The sequence below is a fragment of the Panthera onca genome, chromosome B3 (assembly GCF_046562875.1).
Source record: "Panthera onca isolate mPanOnc1 chromosome B3, mPanOnc1 haplotype 2, whole genome shotgun sequence".
Taxonomy (NCBI): domain Eukaryota; kingdom Metazoa; phylum Chordata; class Mammalia; order Carnivora; family Felidae; genus Panthera; species Panthera onca.
The window spans coordinates 73,407,651-73,429,025 of NC_138344.1; the positions used below are offsets into that span (position 1 = coordinate 73,407,651).

The 21,375-nt window shown below is 46.5% G+C and overlaps 1 protein-coding gene across 5 annotated transcripts; it reads right to left on the reverse strand.

Moving 5' to 3' along the window:
- Positions 1-192: 192 nt before the first annotated feature.
- RBM23 (RNA binding motif protein 23) lies at positions 193-20,722 on the reverse strand. 5 transcript variants are annotated; one of them, XM_078448407.2, is made up of 14 exons: positions 20,500-20,715; positions 15,655-15,730; positions 14,967-15,082; positions 14,439-14,486; positions 14,133-14,306; positions 13,826-13,879; positions 13,556-13,673; positions 13,309-13,461; positions 13,086-13,223; positions 12,413-12,478; positions 10,696-10,891; positions 10,485-10,604; positions 10,305-10,389; positions 196-1,012 (listed from the first exon to the last, which is right to left on the reverse strand). In XM_078448407.2, the coding sequence occupies exons 2-14, from the start codon at positions 15,718-15,720 to the stop codon at positions 964-966; spliced, it is 1,383 nt and encodes a 460-aa protein (XP_078304533.1). In that variant the 5' UTR covers positions 15,721-15,730; positions 20,500-20,715; the 3' UTR covers positions 196-963. The 5 variants fall into 5 exon arrangements, with proteins under 5 accessions (XP_078304534.1, XP_078304533.1, XP_060475189.2 ...); XM_060619206.3 differs by lacking the exon at positions 196-1,012 and adding an exon at positions 9,016-10,208 and having other exon boundaries at positions 20,500-20,709; XM_078448408.2 differs by lacking the exon at positions 14,439-14,486 and having other exon boundaries at positions 193-1,012; positions 20,500-20,722.
- Positions 20,723-21,375: the final 653 nt, after the last annotated feature.

Here is a 21,375-nt window from a genome sequence, read left to right on the forward strand (position 1 = left end):
TGGAGGAGGGATGAGATGTCTCCCGAGTCCTTGTAGCTGGTGGGAAGGAGCCAAGGGGACCAGTTCAGCATCAGTGGTTATGAGATGGTAATATGAATAATGACATTATCCTAAGGACTGTATTAATTTTTCTCTGTTAATTCTTTAAGGACCATATAAGGTATTACTACTTCTTATACTGTAGAAGAAACAGTTTAAGTAACTTGCCTGAGGTTAGTAAGCAACAGAGCAGGGATCCCACTCATGTCTGCTTGATACTTAATTTTATCCAGCTTTGTATCGGAGGTTCCCGCTCCAGTAAGGATGAGGGGAAGAAGAAGAAGGTCACTAGAAGAAATGTAAGCAACACGATGGCCGGGGCCATGGGCAGTGGCTGTGGTGAAAAGGCCAGAGAAGTTACATGGCTATGGGGGAATAGGCCAGGAAACTCTAGGGACCGTGAACAGAGCCACTTCAAAATGTAAAATGCATAAAAACACACTGGGTCCATTAAAAGACAGATGGCTGGGTTGAAACCTTAGGGACATTAAGGGGAGGGGGTAAGAGATGAGCACAGAGTAGAAGGTTTGGAACCCTACTTTTAAGTACCTTAAATAGCAGGCAAAGGAGTTTGTGCCCAAGCCTGCAGGCAGTGAGTCACCACAGGTCTTTGGGTATGGAAGTGACATGAGCAGGATGGTCCTTGGGCAGAGGAGGCTGGGAGAGGTGCATGGACTGGGGCAGCAAAGATAAGGCCTGAGAAGCTGAGTTTAGCGGGCAATCAACTTTACATATTGGAAGGTAATGAAGTGCCAACCATAGGGAAAAGGCAGTGGGAAAGGAGAGGCACTACAGGTATGAGTCAGGACTGCGATGACTGGGTATAGGCGGGAGTCTTAGGTGGTGGGTGAGGAACTGGGAGTTAGAGGGCAGAGGAGGACATGGGTAAATGGATCCATTTTGGAGACTCTTGAGTTTGCGATGCTAGAAGAATATCCATATGGGGTTTCGGCAGCTCTCCAAAGATCTGGGTCTGAAATTCAGAACAAGTTAGGGCAAAAGATAAAAAAATGAGAATAATTCCCATAAAGATGGTAGTAGAGGGGCGCCTGGGTGGCTCGGTTGGTTAAGTGTCCCACTTCCTTCCACTCAGGTCATGATCTTGTGGTTCACTGCTTCCAGCCCCGCGTCGGGCTCTGTGCTGACAGCTTAGAGCCTGGAACCTGCTTCAGATTCTGTGTCTTCCTCTGTCTCTCTGCCCTTCCCCTGCTCATGCTCTCTCTCTCTCTCTCTCAAAAATAAATAACATAAATACATTATTTAAAAATTTTTAAAAACGTTTTATTAAAAAAAAGATGGCAGCAGAGGAGCCAGAGGAAAGGGTGAGCAGCAGTCACACGGCACCCCGTGCTCAGTAGAATGTGTTGCTATTGCGGCCTTGAAAATCTTTGAGCGAGGAGCCCTGCATTTTAATTTTGCCCCAGGCCCCACAAATCATGCTAAGGGAGGTACAAAGGGAGAGGATACAATACTGGCTGGGATCCTTGCCTCAAATCACACATGGGCTTTAGGGGCTGTGATTCTTGTGAAGTGGGACAATTCATGTGCCCATGCAGTCATGCACTTGAGAATAGTGTGCATAGATTTCATAGATTGCCAAAGGGGTCTGTGACCCAACAAATGACAAACCAGGATGTTACTGATTGCTGCCGGGGAGGGCAGTTGGGTGGGGGCAAGACAGGTGTAGGAAGTGTACTTTTCATCGTGTGCCCTTTTTGTTCCTTTTGAGTGTTTAACTATGGCGTATATCACCTGTTCAAAAACTAAATAAAATAATGTAAAACAAAACACAGCCTTGATGTTCTAGAGAAAGAAGAAGGTGGAGATGTAACCACCACAGAGGCAGGCCGTGGAAGGACTAGAATTGTGCAGATAGTGGCCAGTGCCAAGGAAGGAGGCCTTTTTTTTTTTTTTTTAAAGTAAACTCTATGCCTAGCGTCGGGGGGTCAGACTCACAACCCTGAGAGCAACAGTAGCATACTTTACCAACTGAGCCAGCCAGGCACCCCAAGAGGAGATTTTTGGTTTTTTTTAAACATTTCTTTATTTTTGAGAGACAGAGCAAGACAGAGCAAGACAGAGTGTGAACAGGGAAGAGGCAGAGGAGGGCGGGTACACAGAATCTGAAGCAGGCTCCAGGCTCTAAGCTGTCAGCAGAGCCTGAGCAGGGCTCAAACTCACTCACGAGACTGATAGATCATGACCCAAGTCAAAGTCAGACACTTAACCCACTGAACCACCCAGGTGCCCTAGGAGGAGGGCTTTTAAAGTGGAAGACTACCACCAGTGGTCAAATGTGGCCAAAGGGGCGGATGGGGAAAAAGGTCCAGTGCCTTTCACGTGGCTGAAGCTGAAAATATGCATACTGAAGATGATGGTGGTGGCGGCAGGGCCTCCCCCAGGAGGGGGACTGCACACACCACAGGCTTCCCTCCCCCTAACTCAGCCAGTCCCATCAGCCCAACCCATCTGTGTGTTCCCTCCAGACGCCTACAGGGACGAGCTCAGAACAGACGGAAGCTGAAGCCACGCTCCCGTCAGACTTGGAAAGTGGGGTCTTCTGCGAGAGCCAGGCCATTCTTCTACCTCCCTCTGATCAAGGCATAGTGCCAGGCTGCTGGTCTGGGCCGCTGTGAGAAACCAGCAAAGGACCCTGGGGCTTGAGCTGCTTGTGCCAGGTAAGGTCTTCTCTGCCCTTATTCTCCTCTTAACCACTGCAATCTTGTCTCTGCTCCTTTACCAGCTGGCCCCTGTGACCCCCATGATTTCTGGCCCACAAGGCCTCCTCACTGGCTGAGAGCATGAGCTGTGTGTGCTCTGCTCTGAGGGGCCAGAGATGAGGCCTGCCATGCATCTTGGAAAGCATCTCTCTGCTCTGGGCCTCTGCTCAGAGCTGGGCCTTTGTGCCCTGCTGCATCTAACCCTCTCTAGAGAGACTGGGCAGGGTCTCTCCTCTCCTAAACTGTTTTTTAATGTTTTATTTATTTTTGAGACAGAGACATAGCATGAGCAGGGAGGGGCAGAGAGAGAAGGAGACACAGAATCTGAAACAGGCTCTAGACTCCAAGCTGTGAACACAGAGCCTGACATGGGGTCGAACCCACGAACCACGAGATCATGACCTGAGCCGAAGTCAGACGCTTAACTGACCAAGCCACCCAGGCGCCCCTTTCGTCTTCTAAAAGGCTGCCAGTTGTGGAAGAGCGTTTCACAAGTCTTCTGGGTTAAACCCTCATTCCCAGAAAGTTCACCCATACATATACATCTTTTTATTAATGTAGCATAATTCTATCCACATCAGTCTAAGTCAATTTTTCCTAGACTTTCATCCACAAATACTTGTTGTTCCCCTCAAGTACTGCCATAGGCCAGTCACTGTGCTGGGCCTTATGGGAAAAACAAATACAGGTGACACTATCCCTGCCCTCAGGGAGCTTACAAATGAGCTGGAGAGATGGGACAAGGTGGTAATAGCACTACCAGGGCCAACAACAGCAAACTGTACCACATTTTGACTATCTGAGGGCTATGTCCTGAGCTCTAAGAATTCTGAATGGAAGAAACAGAATTTAAAGACAGATTTTAGGAGCTGGGCCTTAACAGATATATGTAAGCTGTGGATAGATGGGGGAAAGAAGAAAAAACTCCCTGTGGTGAAACTACATGAGCAAATGCACAGGAGACAGACATGGTGGGCAGCCCGCCATGTGAGGTAAATACCCTTCCTGTAAGAAGGCAGCCAAATTTGGGTGGATGGTACAGCCAAGTTGTCAAGGGACCCCAAAACCAATAAGCAGCATCTTGCTGCTTAGTACTTTATCTTTTTTTTTTTTTTTTTTTTTTTTTTTTTTAGGTAATCTCTACCTCTAATGTGGGGCTAGAACTCATAACCCCGAGATTAAGGGTCGCACACTCCACCAGCCCAACCCATCTTTGGGCCAGCCAGGTGCCCCTCATCTGTATGTAGCTTGATGCCATGCTCCATGGCTCGGTCGCCTTGTAGACTCAAGATGCAAATACAGACTCAATGTGGGCCTTGCAAACATTTTAATTAGCACTTAGTCCCACGATTTTCTGGATGGAGGACACCACTCTCAACGTCTTTGCCTTTCTGAACCTCAGCTCTCCCAACTGTAAAATGAAGATAACATTACCTACCTTGTAGGATAGTCATAAGGACTAAATACAAATCCAAGTATCTTTGTAATTTGTCAAACATTATACAAATGAGCTGTGGAAGTAATGCTTTTTACAACCTGTGTCCAGGTCCCTTATTCAGGCATCCAGACAGCTTGCTAACCTCTCAAGCAGAGCAGCACCCTGGAGATACAAATTTAAGGTGTGCCTGGCTGGCTCGGTCAGTGGAACGTGCGACTCTTGATCTTGAGGTTGTGGGTTTGAGTCCCACCCTGGGTGTAGAGATTGCTTAAAAAGATAAATAAAAAAGTATTTAAGTTGCAGTCCACAAAGTCCAACTTGCCTCCCATAGGACTCACAGGTAATCCCCTGTGAGTTGTGTTGTTTTGAAGAGGATGGGGAAGGAGGGGGGTGATTGGCAACCAAAGCCTCAGTGATGGTATTATACTGCCTAGTGTTCCATTGTTTGTTCAGGTTATAATGTCTTTAGGCAGAGTACCTGTGCTGATTTAAAACATTTATCTGAAAGGAAATTGTCAGAGTTCTGGAGACCAGTGATGGCAGGTGCTACAGGAGCACCTGCGGAAGGTCAGGAGGGAGGTTAAGCAAAGGGCTGTAGCAGACACCACTAGGATTTTCCCCGGCCAGACAAAGCAAAGGGCACTAGGTACCCTGAAGGTACCTGAGGGGGTGGGGAGGGAGAGAATCACATTGATTTTTCAAAGCCATCTCGCTCTGATTTATAGTTTCAGGCATAAAAAGAGATTGAGCCAGTGGGACTGGTTTTTCTGAAAACTAAGCTGCTTGTGACCCAGGACCTAGGGAGCTTGGGACTTTAGTCCAGGAACAATTGAGACTTACTTTCACCATTGCCTCACCTTCACTTCTCTCCCTGCATATATTAAGCATTCTTTGAGGTTGGAAGATGAGGTCAGGTAGAGAGTCATGTGTGTAGGCATCCAGAGGAATGGGGATAGTGATGGCAGTAGCTATGACAAGTAGTAATGACAAGCTATCAAGTTCTAAGCCCTCAGCACAATCATTTCATTGCATCCTCACAATGTCCCTGAGACAGGTACTATTGTCATCATTTCCCTTTTACAGAAGGAGAGTCGAGGTTAGAGAAGTGATGAACATCCAAGTTTATTCAGCTGGTTTGTGACAGAAGAGCTATCTGAACCATGTGGTATTGCCCCAGAGGGTGACCATTCTGCTACAGGGTGGAGGTCTCCTGACTTGGTTGGGCCCAACCCAGTTCAGAAAAGGCTAATTTTCAGCACCACCCATTCTAAACAAGTAGGCTTCATGATGCCTGAAAGCTGACTGAAGCTCCCTTCCTTTCTGGGACATTGGCTAGAGTTTGACAAGTCTCTGATTTCCAAGGTCATTGCTTCTCCTTTCTGCAATCTAGCATTGACTGGCTCCTTTCCAGTCTTCAGGGCCCTCATCCATCTACCATTGCCCTAAAAAATAACTGCTTAATGGCTCTCCAGTAACTGCAGCCAACTCCTTAAGGGCTCTTGAGAGGAGATCATCTGGGAAAGCTAACAGAACTCATCCAACTTTTTTTTTTTTTTTTTTTTAATTTTAACGTTTTTATATTTATTTTTGAGACAGAGAGAGACAGAGCATGAACGGGGGAGGGTCAGAGAGAGGGAGACACAGAATCTGAAACAGGCTCCAGGCTCTGAGCTGTCAGCGCGGAGCCCGACGCGGGGCTCTAACTCACGGACCACGAGATCATGACCTGAGCTGAAGTCGGCCGCTTAACCGACTGAGCCACCCAGGCGCCCCCTCATCCAACTTTTAAAAGTGAGCTATGATCAGCTCTTTCCTTGCCTCCACCTTCCTGTATGATCTAAACTGGTTGGTCTGCTTCACCTCTCAGAGCTCTCTCAACCAAGAGCACACTGAGCACATCAGTTCTGGATATAAATGTAAGAGTTGGGAGAGAAGAGAAGGAATGTTTGAAGCCAGAAGGTTCAGACACAGTTCTGAGACCAGAATTTCTTTCCTGGATCCAGCTCATGACTATTGACTTCACCTGGTTGCCATGGAAACATCCGTCTCTGTTGGATGGGAAGCAGCATTTTTGACAAAGCATCACAGGTAACACCAAAAAGAGGAAAGCTGCTTTCTCTCTTGGAGGGTGAGGAATGAATGGAGGAGGAGGCCAGGATGGACATTGGAAAGCTTAGCTCTGACTTGAACAGAGGGGAAATTAATTCAAGACATCTAATATGTGCGAAGGAAAGCAATAGTGAAAAAGACATGTTGATGCCTTGTCTCATTGGGCTATCACCATCTACTAGTAGAGGTTACTGTAGAGAACTGTAGTTGAGAACTGTAAATAAAGACAGAATGAGACTTCTAATGGGACAAAGAATACTGAAAAGGGAAACCAACTAGCAAAGCTTCAGAGTCTTAATGGACAGGATTTTAACCAGCAGGAGAGGAGCAAAAAGAGAACAAGATGAGCAGACGTGGAAGAGGAAAAGTTCAGGACATACTGAGAACTCTGGGTACAGAGACAGGAAAAGTGACTCCAAGGCCTTGGCTTCCACAAGAGGCAGGCTGAGATTAGGATCCAGGAATGTGAAGCTAGACTGCCTGGATTGGAATCCCAAACTCACTTGTGTAATCGCAGGGCAGGTTACTTACACTTTGGGTAGCCTCTTCCTTGTTCACAAAGATGATAAGAGTCTGCCTCAGAGGTCACTGTGAGGTTGAAGCAACTCTATACATACGAAGTGATTAGAACAATGCCTAACCCACAACGACGGGACCACCCTGTACCGATGTTAACAGTCATCATTATACCCCCTCCTACTTTCCGAAGCCAGGACAGCCTTTTCTCCCTGTCTAAATATTACTTCCGGATTCTCACCAGACCCCTTCCTTAACAGAGAAAGGAGAGGCTGCGGCTGACCATCTCCTTAAACTTATTTTCCTTCTGCATAAGGTGTAAACTTATTTTCCTTCTGCATAAGCACCAGGACTAAAGGTTCAAAGGGTAAACACCTGCTTCCTCTGGTAGCTCACATCAGGGGTTGTTGGAACCTAAGAAGGAAGTAGGCAGAAACTCAATTTTAAGAACAAAGAAGTTTAGAGAACAGGGAGGAAAACACCACTGCCTTAGAAAAGGCAGAAGCATGGGCTAGAAGCCAAATGTCAGTTGAACATCTGTTTAGAACTGAGGACAGTTGGGAAATTCTATGCTAGTAGAGGATCCGGGTCAGTCTCTCCTCTACCTTCGCCCCAGGTGCCATGCCCAGACAAGAGAGGTTGAAGGTTTCTTTTACCTTAGGCTGGGCACAGAGGCTGTTTGCTGCCCCCTCCTCTCTACTCCAACCACCTCCAATACAGGCATGAGTAACAAGAAGGCACTGAGTCACATGCAGTGACTCCAGCTGTCACCCACTAGATGCTGTCACCTTATATGGATTAAGACTAGAGTAACTGTCTTAGATGTTTCCTCACTTCCACCACGCTCTCTCTCCCAACAAGAGGCTGTATGAGGAACTAAGAAGGGTGACAGGAACCGAAGTGCAGGAAGACCAAAGGAGGCAAGGATGGGAATATAAGGAAACCAAGCAAAGATAGACACCCATCTGAGGAGGGCAGGGAGGCAAAGCCTGTGGGTATTTATGGTTTGGAAGAGTTCAAAACTGCCATGAGACGGCCCAGTCCATTGCCTCAGGATGACTAACAAAAATGGTCCACACTGTACTTTTCAGGATGCATTAGCAGCCAAATCAATAACTACAGGGGGACTGGGCCACAGCCAGCTGCTACCTAAAAACAATGTATCCTCTGTCCTATCCCCCGGGCCAAGAGAGCAAATTAGAACAGGAAAGGGTGGAGGTGGTGGCAAAGGCAACCGTAGCAGCAAATGAGGCTGCACCAGCCTATACAGCCATACCACCGTGAACACACCCCATCTTGGCTGATCTCAGCAGGTAAGCAGGGTCGGGCCTGGTCAGTACTTGGGATAGGAGGAATCAAGACCTAGTCCTGGGTCCCAGTGGCCTTTTATACCACAAGCAGGCACCAAGTACTTAATACTTCTGTGTGAAAAGCAACCCCAGAAGCTAATATCACCAAAAACTGTTCACTCTGGTTAGAAGTCTAAGAGCTGACAAATTAAAACCTAATAGCAATTATCCATATTTTTAGCATGACAATACAGTCTTAACATTCTGTTGCCATAGAGACCAGAAGAGAATGGGGGAATCCCACAGAGCTCTGCCCCTGAACCTCAGACCTTCTTCTCTAGGCTGGTCCCTAACTGGTGAGCCAGGTTCTGGCAGGCCCCTTGTCACAGATCTTACAAAGCCGGCAGAGAAAAGAGATGTGCATCCCCTTCCTCAGGGCGATTCCTGGGATACTCAGCTTTCTGGAATTCACTGGTCCTAGCCTGTGTTATCTCAAGCAGAGCCATATATGGAAAACAAGACTTGAGGGGACTGACCAAGGAATAGCAGATTTAAGGCCTGGGGAGCCCTGATATAAGACCCCCAAGCCCCTTTGGATACCAGACTGGGATTTCCATTACAAAGAGGGCCAAAAGCGGGCACAGAGGCTAATGGTAAAACTGGTGAGCTTAGGCTTCCCTGGTACTTAAGCTGCTCAAGATCTCGAACACCTCTAGCCACTTGAGGAGCAGAATGTGCTACTGTCACACTGCCATCTGGTGGAAAGACAAGATCTGTCCCTTAGACGCAGAGACAGCCTTGGGAAGTGTGTCCAGTGGGCAAGGTAGGTTTGGAAATAGTTAAGATGAAGACAAACGGAGGAGACAATGGGGCTAAAGGTGTAATGCAGATACAGACTGGGAACTCCATCCAGGTGTGTGCCTTTCGTCCATTTTAATTTCTAAAGAACGTTAGATAAAACAAAATCAAAGGGAAAAAACAGAAAGGCATTACAAATGTTTTAAATCCTAGAACCATTCACGGTTTTGGCTCATGAAAAGTTATTAACATCAGACAGATACACCAACTGACTGAGACCACACACACATGGGCAGCAGCCGCCACAACAGTGGAGCTTGCCTTTTATACAAAGTTTATACGTATGTGTATGTGTATGTGTATACGTGTACACATACACACACACAGACACACACACACAAATTTTATGTACACAGACACAAGGGTATAAAATCCAGTGAGAAGGGCTCACATGTGCCCAGGTAGGGGACAGGAGCAGCTTTAACAGCTGGGGTTGAGCCCATGGTAGAGGCACATGGGAAGTGGTAGAGAATAGCAGCCTCCTCTCCATCCTCCCACCCTGGGCCACAGGAAAGACCTGGGAGGAAGGAAAACTATACAGAGGAAGATGGAACCTACTAGAGAAGTACCCCACCTTTCACTCAACTCCTGGATGCCCCTAAGACATCCAAAATGCCTGGCAGGACAGATTACTCTCATACTTCTCAGTAAGAGGCTGAGCCCACAGTAGCAGTTCTGGCCTCAAGCTGAGACCCAAGGAAGGCTTCACAATGTTCATGTCCATGCCATCTTCCAGGGCCTGTGCAGCAGCAAGCCAGCACTTTCAAGGTTCATCTTCCAAACTGCAAAGTCCTCTTGGACTAGAGGTCTTCAAGGGTTTTCCTCAACAGATTGTAGGGTAAAAGTACAGGAAAAGGAGAGAGGTTAGTTCCCTCAGTTAATGCCCTACGGCCTTCCCAACGGGGGAGGAATCGAGGAATCACTAAGAGTTGGTCGGAGAGAGCAATGAAGGTCATCCCAGGAGATGACACACACGGAAAAACAGGTGTTCAATATAGGTGCAGATTCTGTCCTCTTCAACTACTGGCTTTGCTCAGCAGAGTCCATTCCCGATGGGGCCCTGGGCAGGAGCTCTTCTTGGGAGTCTAAAGGTGGCCCCAATTCCCACAGAGTCAACATCCACGCCCTCAGGATAGCTTGGTCCACAAAATGGAGAGAAGGGGCCATGGAAGGGTAGACGTGGAAAAGGGAGTGGCACCCAGAGGCACAGGGAGGCAGTGTACTGAGCCACTGATTTACCTATGGCAAGGAGAAGAGGTAAATGGGAAACCAAAGGAAAGAAAATAACCAAAGACATGGCACTTGCCACCATGAATACCAGACCCTGAGACTCACATGGTCTGAGGGGTAAAGAGGCTGGAAAGCTGGAAGCACTGGGAGGCGATTGCTTGGGAGGCGAGGTTCAGGGCTGGACTCAGAGCTGCAAAAAGAGAGGCACAATGAGTTGGTGAGCACATAGTATTCCTTCTTTCCAGGCCCCAACCCAATTCCTCCCTTTCCCAAGTTTAAGTCTACCAGTCAGAGCCGCAGGGTTCAGGGCCCCCAAGGGAACTGTCCCATTCAGTTGCAAGGCAGCAGCAGCCTGGGCAGCAGCAGCAGCAGCAGCTGTGGTAGTAGGCAGCTGCATTCCAGAGCCTAAAAGGGAAAGAAAAGGTGGGGTTAAGTCCCAACCTCCGATCTAAAATTCAACCCCATGTTCTTCACTCTGCAGAGAAACTCTCTCCACCTTCTGCCAATTTGGCCATGAGCTGCAAACGTCCACCTGCTGATCCCAGATCCAGCTCCTGGTCCCCATCCGGAAAAGTGATGTCTGTGCCACCATCCAGTCGCTCGGTCACATGACCAACTCTCATAGGTCGACCAGCAAGCTCAAAGCCATTCAGCTGTTCCAGGGCTCGCCGAGCACACTCGGAGTCTGAGAACTACAAGAAACCCAGGCCGTATCAGTCACTTCCCGGACACAGACATGCTCTCAAAACCCCACTACTATTCCCTAGTCTCGCCATCCCAGGAAAACTGCATGCTCACCATGGCACAAACTTTTCTGTCACAGGGAATGTGACCTAAAGTCCCCATCCTCCCAAAATGGGGTAAAAAGGACCTTTTCCAACTGACTAAATGGCAATCACTTCAATCTTCCAGCTACACTAAAAACCTAACAATACAAAAAAAAAAAAAAAAAAAAAAATCTTTACCCATAGAGTGCCTACCCTGACAGACTGTTTCACAAATGACCAGATAAAATGGAAGTAAGACAGGCTAAGGGGCCCAAACTCCTGGACTTTTATTTTATCTCAGCCCTTTGGACTAGTCAGTTTCAGTTCTCACTCAAGAAAAAGGAATCTGGAACTCCAGAGTTCAGTCGCAGGGGGGAGCACACCCTGGCGTGGAGAGCAAGACTGCACCCCACCCCTACGCCTACACCAGTGCTGTCGATCAGAGGGCTCCACTCCCCAGTCCCTTTCATCAGCGTCACCAGAGCTGCCTAGTGTAGAAAAGATTCCAGTCTGCTATTTAAGTGTCATGGGTGTTGATCAAAAAGGCAGCAGCGCAAGGGCAAAAAGGCCTCACCAACATTTTTCTGCAACTGAGTCACACAAGGTGTTAGAAGAGGTACTTGCCACCATGAATACCAGAGCTGGCTTTGTTTATTCTGGTGGCACCTGCCCTAGGGCCTGGCACGTTGGTACTGACAATTCCTAGGCAGGTGGTGTAGGTGGCTTGCCTTTACTGGATACTTCTGAGGTGAGCAATACCTCACCTGTGCAGAACACAACCTAACTCTCCTCTGCCCTGCAGGCAACTGTGGGGGGTGTACGCTTCCTGGACTAAACCCAGGAAATATCAGCTTCTGTGAGACTCTGTGGCTGGCAGCCAGTCTTCAGCCTGGAGTCACACAGGGCTGGAAGAACCAGTTATGGGAACTGGAAGTAATTTTGTGACAGTGTCAGGAAAAGGTAAGACACAGCCCCACTATTCTCACTATAGCTGTCTTTAAACATAAAGATATTTCTCAGTGGAGAAACTCCTTCAAATGGGATAGTGCCAGAAAAAAATATAAATCTCTATTCCCACTATCATGAAAACACCAATTCCATGAAGCATGTCTACAAAAGCCCACATCTAACCTCCCTCATGCCCCCAACCTTTTAGCTGCTGCCTGAAATCATTACTATTACCCAAAAAGCAAGTTGCAGCACCAGGGAAGCTGGTTGAACTCCTGGACACCCCCATGCCAGGGCCACTGACAGAGTGTGGGAGCAAAGCCAAGATCTCAAGCAATGCACTCATCTCAAGGGGAGGAAGGCTAGTCCAAGCTTCAGGCACCAGGGCTTATGAGTCATTTAGACAGTTCCTAAAGGAGGAGGAGGAGGCTGAGCTGCAGAATCAGACAAGTGGACAAACCCACGCTGAAATTCAAAACTTCAAGACCAGAAACTTACCGTAATGAAACCATAACCTTTAGAACGGCCTGTATCTGAATCCTTCATCAGGACAATATTATCAATCTGTAGAAGAGGCGGAAATTATTAACAATCTTTGGGCTAACCCCCACCTTTGAGCTTTCCTACCTGACTGTTCACACTACCTCTAACCTTCCAGCCAATCGATTTCAACTCTCCCAAATCTTTTCTTTTTTTGAAGCTTATTTATTTTGAGAGAGAGTGCATGCATACACTCAAGCGGGGAAAAGGTAGACAAAGAGGGGGAGAGAATCCCAAGCAGGCTCACTGATAGCACAGAGCCCAACGACACAGGGCTCAATCTCATGAACTGTGAGTTCATGATCTGAGCAGAGATCGAGTCAGACTCTTAACCGACTGAGCCACACAGGGGCCCCCAAATTTTTAAAGAAGAGACAAATGCCATCTCTTTCCAAACCACCTCTCCTGACCAACCTTACTTAATCTGCACCCCATTATTTGATTTCACGGTGCCTGACTGACCTGTTTACTGAGCACTATGAAGACACAGATGGAGCCTAACTTTCCCAGTGTGGACCTACATGCCCGTTTGATGGATGCAGTGCCTTAATCGTGGTCAGAATAAAGAGGTACACTCACCCTCCCCACTTTTTCCAATTCCCTTCAGAGGTTTCCATCACTTTCTACTCACTTTGCCAAAGGGCTCAAAGATGCCCCGGAGCATGTCTTCAGTGATATTGAAGTGCAGGGAGCCCACATAGAGGCGCATTGGTCCACCACTGCCCTTCTGCAGGTTGTTGGCCATGGCTGCCAGTCGGTTTTTCTCAGCCTAGTCAAGGAGGAAATGACGGGTCACATCCCATACCTCCCACCTTCAACCCCATCTTCTTGTGTCAGGTTTTCAGCCTGCTCACCTGTGAGGCCTGGACAATGATGGGCACTCCAAGCAGCCGCTGCCCAGTCAGCCCAATGGCCAGTGGCACAGACTGGATCTCACAGAATTCTACGTAGGCGATGCCCTTAGAACGACGGGAATTCCGATCTGAGATGATCCGGACGTCACGAACCTATCCGGGGCAAGAAGGAAATCCTGAGTTGGGCATAAGGGAGGATGGACAGAAAATAGGCCACATGGACGAAAACTAAGGGAGGGAAGGTTACCTTGCCGACAGCAGAGAAAAAGTCCTCCAGGTCTCGAGGCCGAATGCGGGCAGCTAACTGCATACAGAAAACCGTGCGGGCATCACGCTCCTCGGGACTCAGATTATCAATTGGTTCCCTAAAGAACAAGTACAATTTATTGAGACACCCGCTCTGATACACAGTCCTTGTTTTCTAGCTACACTCAAGCACTACAAGTTCCTGTATTCCAGCTCAAACGGCTTTTTATTCACACCTCACAATCCCTGGGAAAGCTCCTTATCCACTCACCTGACTGGGCTCTTCTCTCTGAAATGAGGACTCTTACTGTGCGCATACCTACGCCTATGGAACAGAGAACAACAAACGGAAAATCGTGTCATTCAATGTCATTCGCGCTAGTCCAATGCTCAGTCTTCTAACACGAGAAAACCAGATTCCAGCACTTCACCTCACGGGAATTCTCAACACCACCCCTCCAATAACAAGGTCTCCTGCCCATCACATCAGGTTGTAAGCATCCCCAGGCAGGAAGCACAGCACACTGGTTTTACCCAGACTACAACACAAAGGCCATTAGATTGGTGAGAGGCGTTACCCAGTGGCAAGTGGCGGGCTCCTGTAATGCACACGATCCTCACGCCGCCGGTCCCGACTGCGTGACTCACTACTGTGCCGACGGTCCCAGCTCCGGCTGCGGTGGCGACGCTGCCACTCTCGACTTCGGCTCCGAGTGCTTCTCCGCCTGTGCCGGTCCCGATCTCGACTGCGACTATAGGTGGAAGGCACTACTGAGTTTGTTGAAGGACAAACCAACCTCTTCTGGCCTTTGATGGAGAGCTTTCCCTGGTATCTTTCCACTTATAGCAATCCTCAAAATCCAAAAGTCCCCACAATTACTTACCTGCGCTTTCTATCCCTGCTTTTACTAGGGCTCCGACTCCTCTTTTTCCTGGGAAAGAGGGGATAACTTATTGAGAACGTTTTATTCTCTCCCCCCAAGGAAAAGAAACAAAAGAAAGGCCAGGGTGGAACGGCAGTAAAAGACCAAAGTGCCCAAGATGACGTGGCAGGAGTTCACAGTAACCGCGCAACACGAGCTTGCACACAGCCCTGGATGTTGTCAGGCATCTGGAGTGGCCGTTTCCCCCCCAAAGCCAGGCCAAAGCTGCTGTCTCCAAATCAGGGGTCCTCTTGCTGTTTTATTTAATTAAAATATACTGATGCTAGAACAAATCCACAAATCTAGGCAGGAATGTGAAGACTAGAAGAACATCAAACCAAGTCACCGTTATTCCCAGGACCCAGTGGAGCCATCACTAAAAGTCAGCAGTCTTCTAAGCAACCATCTCCCTGTTCTGGCTGTTTCTCTCATGGACATGGTTGCTTCCTTTCCCCCAGCTGCCAGCCCATTTCTCCACACCACACTCACTTGCTTGCCTCCGCACTGGCACTGCTCCCACTGGTACCACTGCCACTGTTGCCGTTGCTGCTGGCGTTGGTGTTGCTGGGGCCATCTTTTTGAACTTCTTTCCTTTGCTGATCATCCTAAAGGGTTAGCCAGGAAAAACGTCACAAGGCACAAGGTGGCAACACACACATTCCACTGGGCAACAAAAGAACAAAAGTGGACAGAGATTTGATTAAAGCTCACAATTATCTAGTCAGTTTCTGGGCACCCGATCTCCTAACAAAAGGAATAAAATAGGAAGAGAGAAAATCAAAAAGAGATCAGAGTGACAGATTTTGTCAAAACTTTAGCTACCCAACATTGGTTCCACTGACATCTATTTCCCAGGAGAGTGAGAAATTATTTAGGTTTGAGATACATTGACTTTCTAGTGTGTCACTGAGAGCTTTGAGCAAAGTACTAATTCCTAGCACATTATGCCCTGCCCAAACCTCTCCCCCACACCCCCAGCTTTGGGAGCCTCTCTGCCAGCATGTCTTTGAATATGAGAGCTGGAGAGCGGGGTGCGCTAAAAGACTATGACTTTTACGAATAGCCACAACACATAATAAACAAGCAGGAAAAAAGGATTCACAAAATGCTGAAACTGATGACCTAGAACTGCTGCTTCTTACTAACCCAATTCTAGGAGTGAAGTGGGGAGTATTACCTCTTCTTTTTTATAGGGAGCCTCCAGCATGGCTTCAATCACTATATCAAAGTCATCGGACGCCATCGTAGCAGATCTGAGGAGAAGACACGGATATGTGAGAAACTCGTATTTTTCCTCCCCTTCTGGCACCCCACATTCCCTTCCTTCTCCAAGAAACAGACTTCAGAATATACAGTTCTGTTTCTTGAATTCCAAAGGGATCTTCCTGGCTGTTGCTTACTCTAGGTTTATTTTTGTACATTATAAACCTTAACTAGTTCAGCTCTGTGGCTCAGAAAAGCTCAAGGGTTGAGAAGGAAACTGAATAGGTAGGAAGAAACTACAATACGGACCCTGTCCTGTGAAAACAAAGCGTTGGTATTCAAAATTACTATTCATTTTACAGTAGACGCTAGGCCTCCATTCTACAGTTCCAAAATTCTGTATATATAACTGGTTTACACGTCAATCACAGAAACAGACACACGTTTCCAATAAAAAGGTAAAAGTGAAAGAGTACAAATCAGGAACAAGACAAAACAACACCAGAATGCAGATCTGCCTTAAGCTCTTTCCACCACATACCCTACTCAAATATCAATAATTAGGCAACTCATCAGTAAGCATCTTGCGTACAACAGCAACTAGAATTCAGGTAACTCAGAAAGATTATGATTAAGACAGGCTTAACCAATTCCACTTTGAAGCCTGTCTAGGTAGGCAGGGTAAGACTTCCTGCCTCCCCCGAGCTTTCACACCTAGCAATCATCCTTCCCAAGACTGTCCACCACAGGCCTGTCAAATTAAAAAACAAACAAACAAAAACCAGAAGATATCAAATAAAATCAGTAGGCTAAATTATTAAAAAAAAAAAAATACTGGTCTGGAATTATCAATATATAGAACATGGATGAATTTCAAAATAATTATGCTGAGTGAAAGAAATAAGACCAGATAAAGTATATACCATATGCTTCCATTTATATAAAATTCTAGGAAATGCAAACTAACTTGTACTGGCAGAAAGCAGATGAGTGGTTGCCTAGGGATGGACGAGGTGGGCAGGGGAAAGGAAGAAAGAATTATAAAAGGGCAGAGGAAACTTTTGGGGGTGTTGGTTTCATGGGTGTTTAAACATCAAATTGTACATTTTAATGTGTACAGTTTTATTTTAGATCAATTATATCTCAGTAAATCTGACAAAAAAAAAAAAAAAAAACACAACCCTCCAACTAATCTGAAGAATTTCTGTACAAGGAAGCTAATCATAACCAGACTTTCCATATCCCCAAGAGCTTTGCCCTCTTTAAGGGAGCTAATGCATTATCCAATGATGCTGTCCTTGTTGCCCTCAAAGCCCACAGCCTATTTTGATGAGTTAACAATGAGTATAAACATACTAATATAAACTAAGTGATGCAAAAATAAAATTAATCGTTCCATTTGTCATTTACAGTACCTGATATTGCTAGGCACTGAACTAAGCTTGTTTCAGAAACAAGATTCTTGGAAAGAGCAAAACAATAAAATAAAAATTACTTGGAGCCATGGGCACCTGGGTGGCTCAGTCTGTTAAGCATATGACTCTTGGTTTCAACTCAGGTCATGATCTCGAGGTTTGTGAGTTCAAGACCCACATCAGGCTCTGTGCCAAGAGTGCAGAGTCTGCTTGGGATTCTCTCTCTCTCCCTCTCTCTCAAAAATAAATAAACTTTGGGGTACCTGGGTGGCTCAGTCGGATGAGCATCTGACTTCAACCTAGGTCATAATCTCATGATTCATGAATTCGAGCCCTGCGACTAGCTCTGTGCTGACAGCTCGGAGCCTGGAGCGTGTTTTGGATTCTGTGTCTCCCTCTCTGCCCCTTCCCTTCTTATGCCCTGTTTCTCTCTGTCTCTCAATAATAAATAAACATTAAAAAAATTTTTTTAAATAAACTTAAAAAAAAGTTAAGAAAAGAAAAAAATTACTTGGAGACAAATTTAAGACTTAAAATGGAATTCAAATCAAGATTAAATAGCTGTGTCTAAAAACCGGTGAACTCAACTGCTTATTATAAGTAACATCATACGTTTGTTTAACAACCAAAGGTAATGTATGTCACAGGCAGCTGTCAGACCCAATGCACAATGAAAAAAACTGAGGTTTTATGAACTGCCCAGAGCCACAAAGCTCAAATGGAAGAGCTGACTCTTGATTAAGGTCCCCTGACTCTAAGTCTAATGTCTCATCAAGTCGATCAAATTACCTCTCTCTCCTGTACTTTACAACTTAACTTTAAAGATTTTTCTAATTTTATTTTTTATTTTTTAAAATTTATATCCAAATGAGCATTTAGTGCAACAATGATTTCAGGAGTAGATTCCTTAGTGCCCCTTACCCATTTAGCCCATCCCCCCTCCCACAACCCCTCCAGTAACCCTCAGTTTGTTCTCCATACTTCTGAGTCTCTTCTGTTTTGTCCCCCTCCCTGTTTTTATATTATTTTTGTTTCCCTTCCTTTATGTTCATCTGTTTTGTCTCTTAAAGTCCTCATATGAGTGAAGTCATATGATTTTTGTCTTTCTCTAATTTCACTTTGCACAATACCCTCCAGTTCCAGCCACGCAGTTGCAAATGGCAAGATTTCATTCTTTTTGATTGCCAAGTAATACTCCATTGTATATATATATACCACATTTTCTTTACCCATTCATCCATCGATGGACATTTGGGCTCTTTCCATACTTTGGCTACTGTTGATAGTGTGCTATAAACATGGGGGTGCATGTGTCCCTTCAAAAGATCACACCTGTATCCCGTGGATAAATGCCTAGTAGTGCAATTGCTGGGTCATTGGGTAGTTCTATTTTTAGTTTTTTGAGGAACCTCCATGCTGTTTTCCAGAACTTTAAAGATTTTAAAAAGAAGAGTACACAGCATACTGATATGTCTAGTTTTATTTACTTATTTATTCATTTATTTATGATTTTGGGGGTTTTTAAAAATTTTTTAATATTTATTTCTGAGAGAGAGAGAAAGAGACAATATGAGCCAGGGAGGGGCAGAGAGAGAGGAGACACAGAATCTAAAGCAGGCTCCAGGCTCTGAGCTGTTAGCACAGAGTCTGATGTGGGGCTCCAACTCACAAGCTGTGAGATCATGACTTGAGTCGAAGTCAGATGCTTAACTGACTGAGCCACCTAGATGTCCCTAAGATTTCATTTTTAAGTAATCCCTATGTCTAACATGGTGCTCAAACTTACAACCCTGAGTTCAAGAGTCACACTCTACAGACTGAGCCAGCCAGGCACCCCAAGATGTCTAGTTTTAAATACATACTCATCTGAATAATGATTGTTCTGATAGGTTTATCAAAAGAATTACTCCCCTCAGTCACACCTTATTATGTGTCTTCTAGGTATGAGGCAGCATATACTTCAAAATATTAGGAACCTGGCTAATTTTAATACATACTATTTGGCCTATTGTGGAAAAATGGTTCTTTAAAGGTTTTGATGTTCTGTTTCTTCCAGTCATTTTCGCTGCCAGGTCTATACAAGTTCTCTAGGTGTCATACAGCTCCTCTTTATATTTTTACAATCTTTTTCCTCCCCAAATGAAATGCTTCGGATTTCAGTGATTGCTCTCTGTTGACTGCTAGTACAGAGTAGGAATTACTTAAACGCACAAAAACTTTCACTTAAGTCCACAAACGAACCACCACCTATCAAGTAAAGTTTTCACTCAGGTACTCAGAAATGAATGAATCCCTTTAAACAAAGATACACAAAACACCAGCACATTTTGAAATGAAATCTCACTAGGTTTGGTGCATCTTTTCAGATATCCTAGAAGCAGTAAAGTCCCAAACACCATGCATTTTCACACTGGGAGTTTTCAAACTCTTCCCATGTCCCAAATCATGGGTCAAAGTCCATTCAATCCCATCCATTAAGACACTGTAAGAGCCTTAGTCCATCCCAGCTCCAAAAACTGCATTAAGGGCGGGCCCACAATCACGCAAATCTCGGGGCTCTATCAACGCACAGTCAAGACCCAAACAAGCACTTAACTTAGGCCCCACTGCTTAAGGGACAAAAGAGAGTGAAAAACCACTGTCAGCTCAGTTCAGGCAAAATTCACCACATGCTGAGTCCCAAAGGGTGATCACCTCCTGGGTCCACAGTCACAGAGCTGGACACAAACACCTCCAAACTGAAGACAGCTTAATTAAGAACAGGAGCAGTAAGATAAAAAACATTCCCCATGCTGCGTAACAAGCCAAGGCTACACTTCAAAAAATGGTCCTTACTATAAGCAACCGACTGGCATGGTCTCTGCGAGGGCCAGTGTCCCATGCTAAAAACCTCTTATGAAGCCTCACTATCCTCCGGTACAGCCACGGAATGTGTGGTTAAAAAAAGAGGGAAAGCCCCGAGGCGACAGAGTGAACACGAGTCTTCCAGAGACTGAAGACTGAGGAAGAAATCTCAGTTCCCTAGCCTCTCTCGGAGTGGTAGCACTAAGAGCTGAAACCCGAACCTGCGAGCTCTGTCAGACCGCCCCGGTATGGACGACCCTAAACGTCAGGGCAGAGGGGGACCTGGAAAGATATCAGTCACTGGGATCCTTAAGACAGCACCTTCACCATTAAGAGATATACCCACGAGGGTGCCGATCCCTAAATCCATGCCAGCGGGCTACATTTAGGTAGCGAACACTTCCAAATCAAAGTAAACAATTTTTCTTTGTTTGTTTTTAAAAGTTTGCCTGACTCTACGCTTGACGCCATTTTCTGCCTGTGACGTCAGGGGGAGGCGCCGTGCGCCGACGTCACGCATAGGTGACGTCGCGGAGGGACCAGGTTTCGGGGTTTCTCACCAGTTCCGGGTCCCCGCAGGGGGCCCCGGTTTCCTCCGTTCCTTTGGGTGTGTTGGGGGCGCGAAGCAGGGCTATTTTCCAGAGTCTCAGCAGTAAAAGCAGCACTGCAGTCGGAGCTTCTCCTCTTCCCGCAAAATGGCGGCACCTCCACTGTCTTCCAGAACTTTCCCCAATCTGCGCAGGCGCCGAAACATTTAGGCGGTGGAACTAATCTCACTGGTTTCGCGGCAACAGTCCAAAGTCTAAATTTTCATTGGCCAAAACCCTAAGCATGGGTGGAGCCAAACTCAAATGTTTCTTAGCAACCATCAAGTTCCCATTGATTGGCTAACCTCTCCCAGACACGCGAAAGTGGAAGCGTCCTACGGCGGCCCGCCCGTAGCTCTCTCATTGGTTAGGCGACTTGAAGAAGGCGGAGAATGCGGGCAAACAACCAGCGGGAATGACTTCCTACCCAGCTCCCGAGCTCCAGGCCAACGCCGGCAGGCAGAGCTGGCAAAGAGGTACAATTGACCTCTTTGCTAGTCCCTCCCTACTCTGATTTGCCGAGGGTTGCGTCGGACTTACCTGTGACAGCTTTGGGGACACTGCGGCACACGTCAGGAGGGATGCCGAACTCCACATCCCCATTCTGAGCTGGCTGTCTACACAACCCTCCCAACCATCTCCTCTTGCCCTTAGTGCTTTGGCCCCGGGAAACACAAGTCTTGTAACAGATTTGTCTTCTTTCACATTCTGCCATATCGTCATTACCTGGTCCCACAGCTCACATGCCTCCCACTGCAAGAGTAAACTTGGAAGATTCTCCTGGGACTCCGTGGGTGCAATACTCAGCCCTCTCTAACCAGAAAGAGAAGGAACTAAGGTCCATTCTCA

Coding starts and splice junctions, on each gene's coding strand:
- RBM23 (XM_078448407.2), bottom strand. CDS start 15,720: ATGGCGTCCGATGACTTTGATATAGTGATTGAAGCCATGCTGGAGGCT. Junction 15,083..15,654: donor CTCCCTATAAAAAAGAAGAG/GTAATACTCCCC, acceptor CTAACCCTTTAG/GATGATCAGCAAAGGAAAGA. Junction 10,390..10,484: donor GAACCCTGCGGCTCTGACTG/GTAGACTTAAAC, acceptor CTCTTTTTGCAG/CTCTGAGTCCAGCCCTGAAC.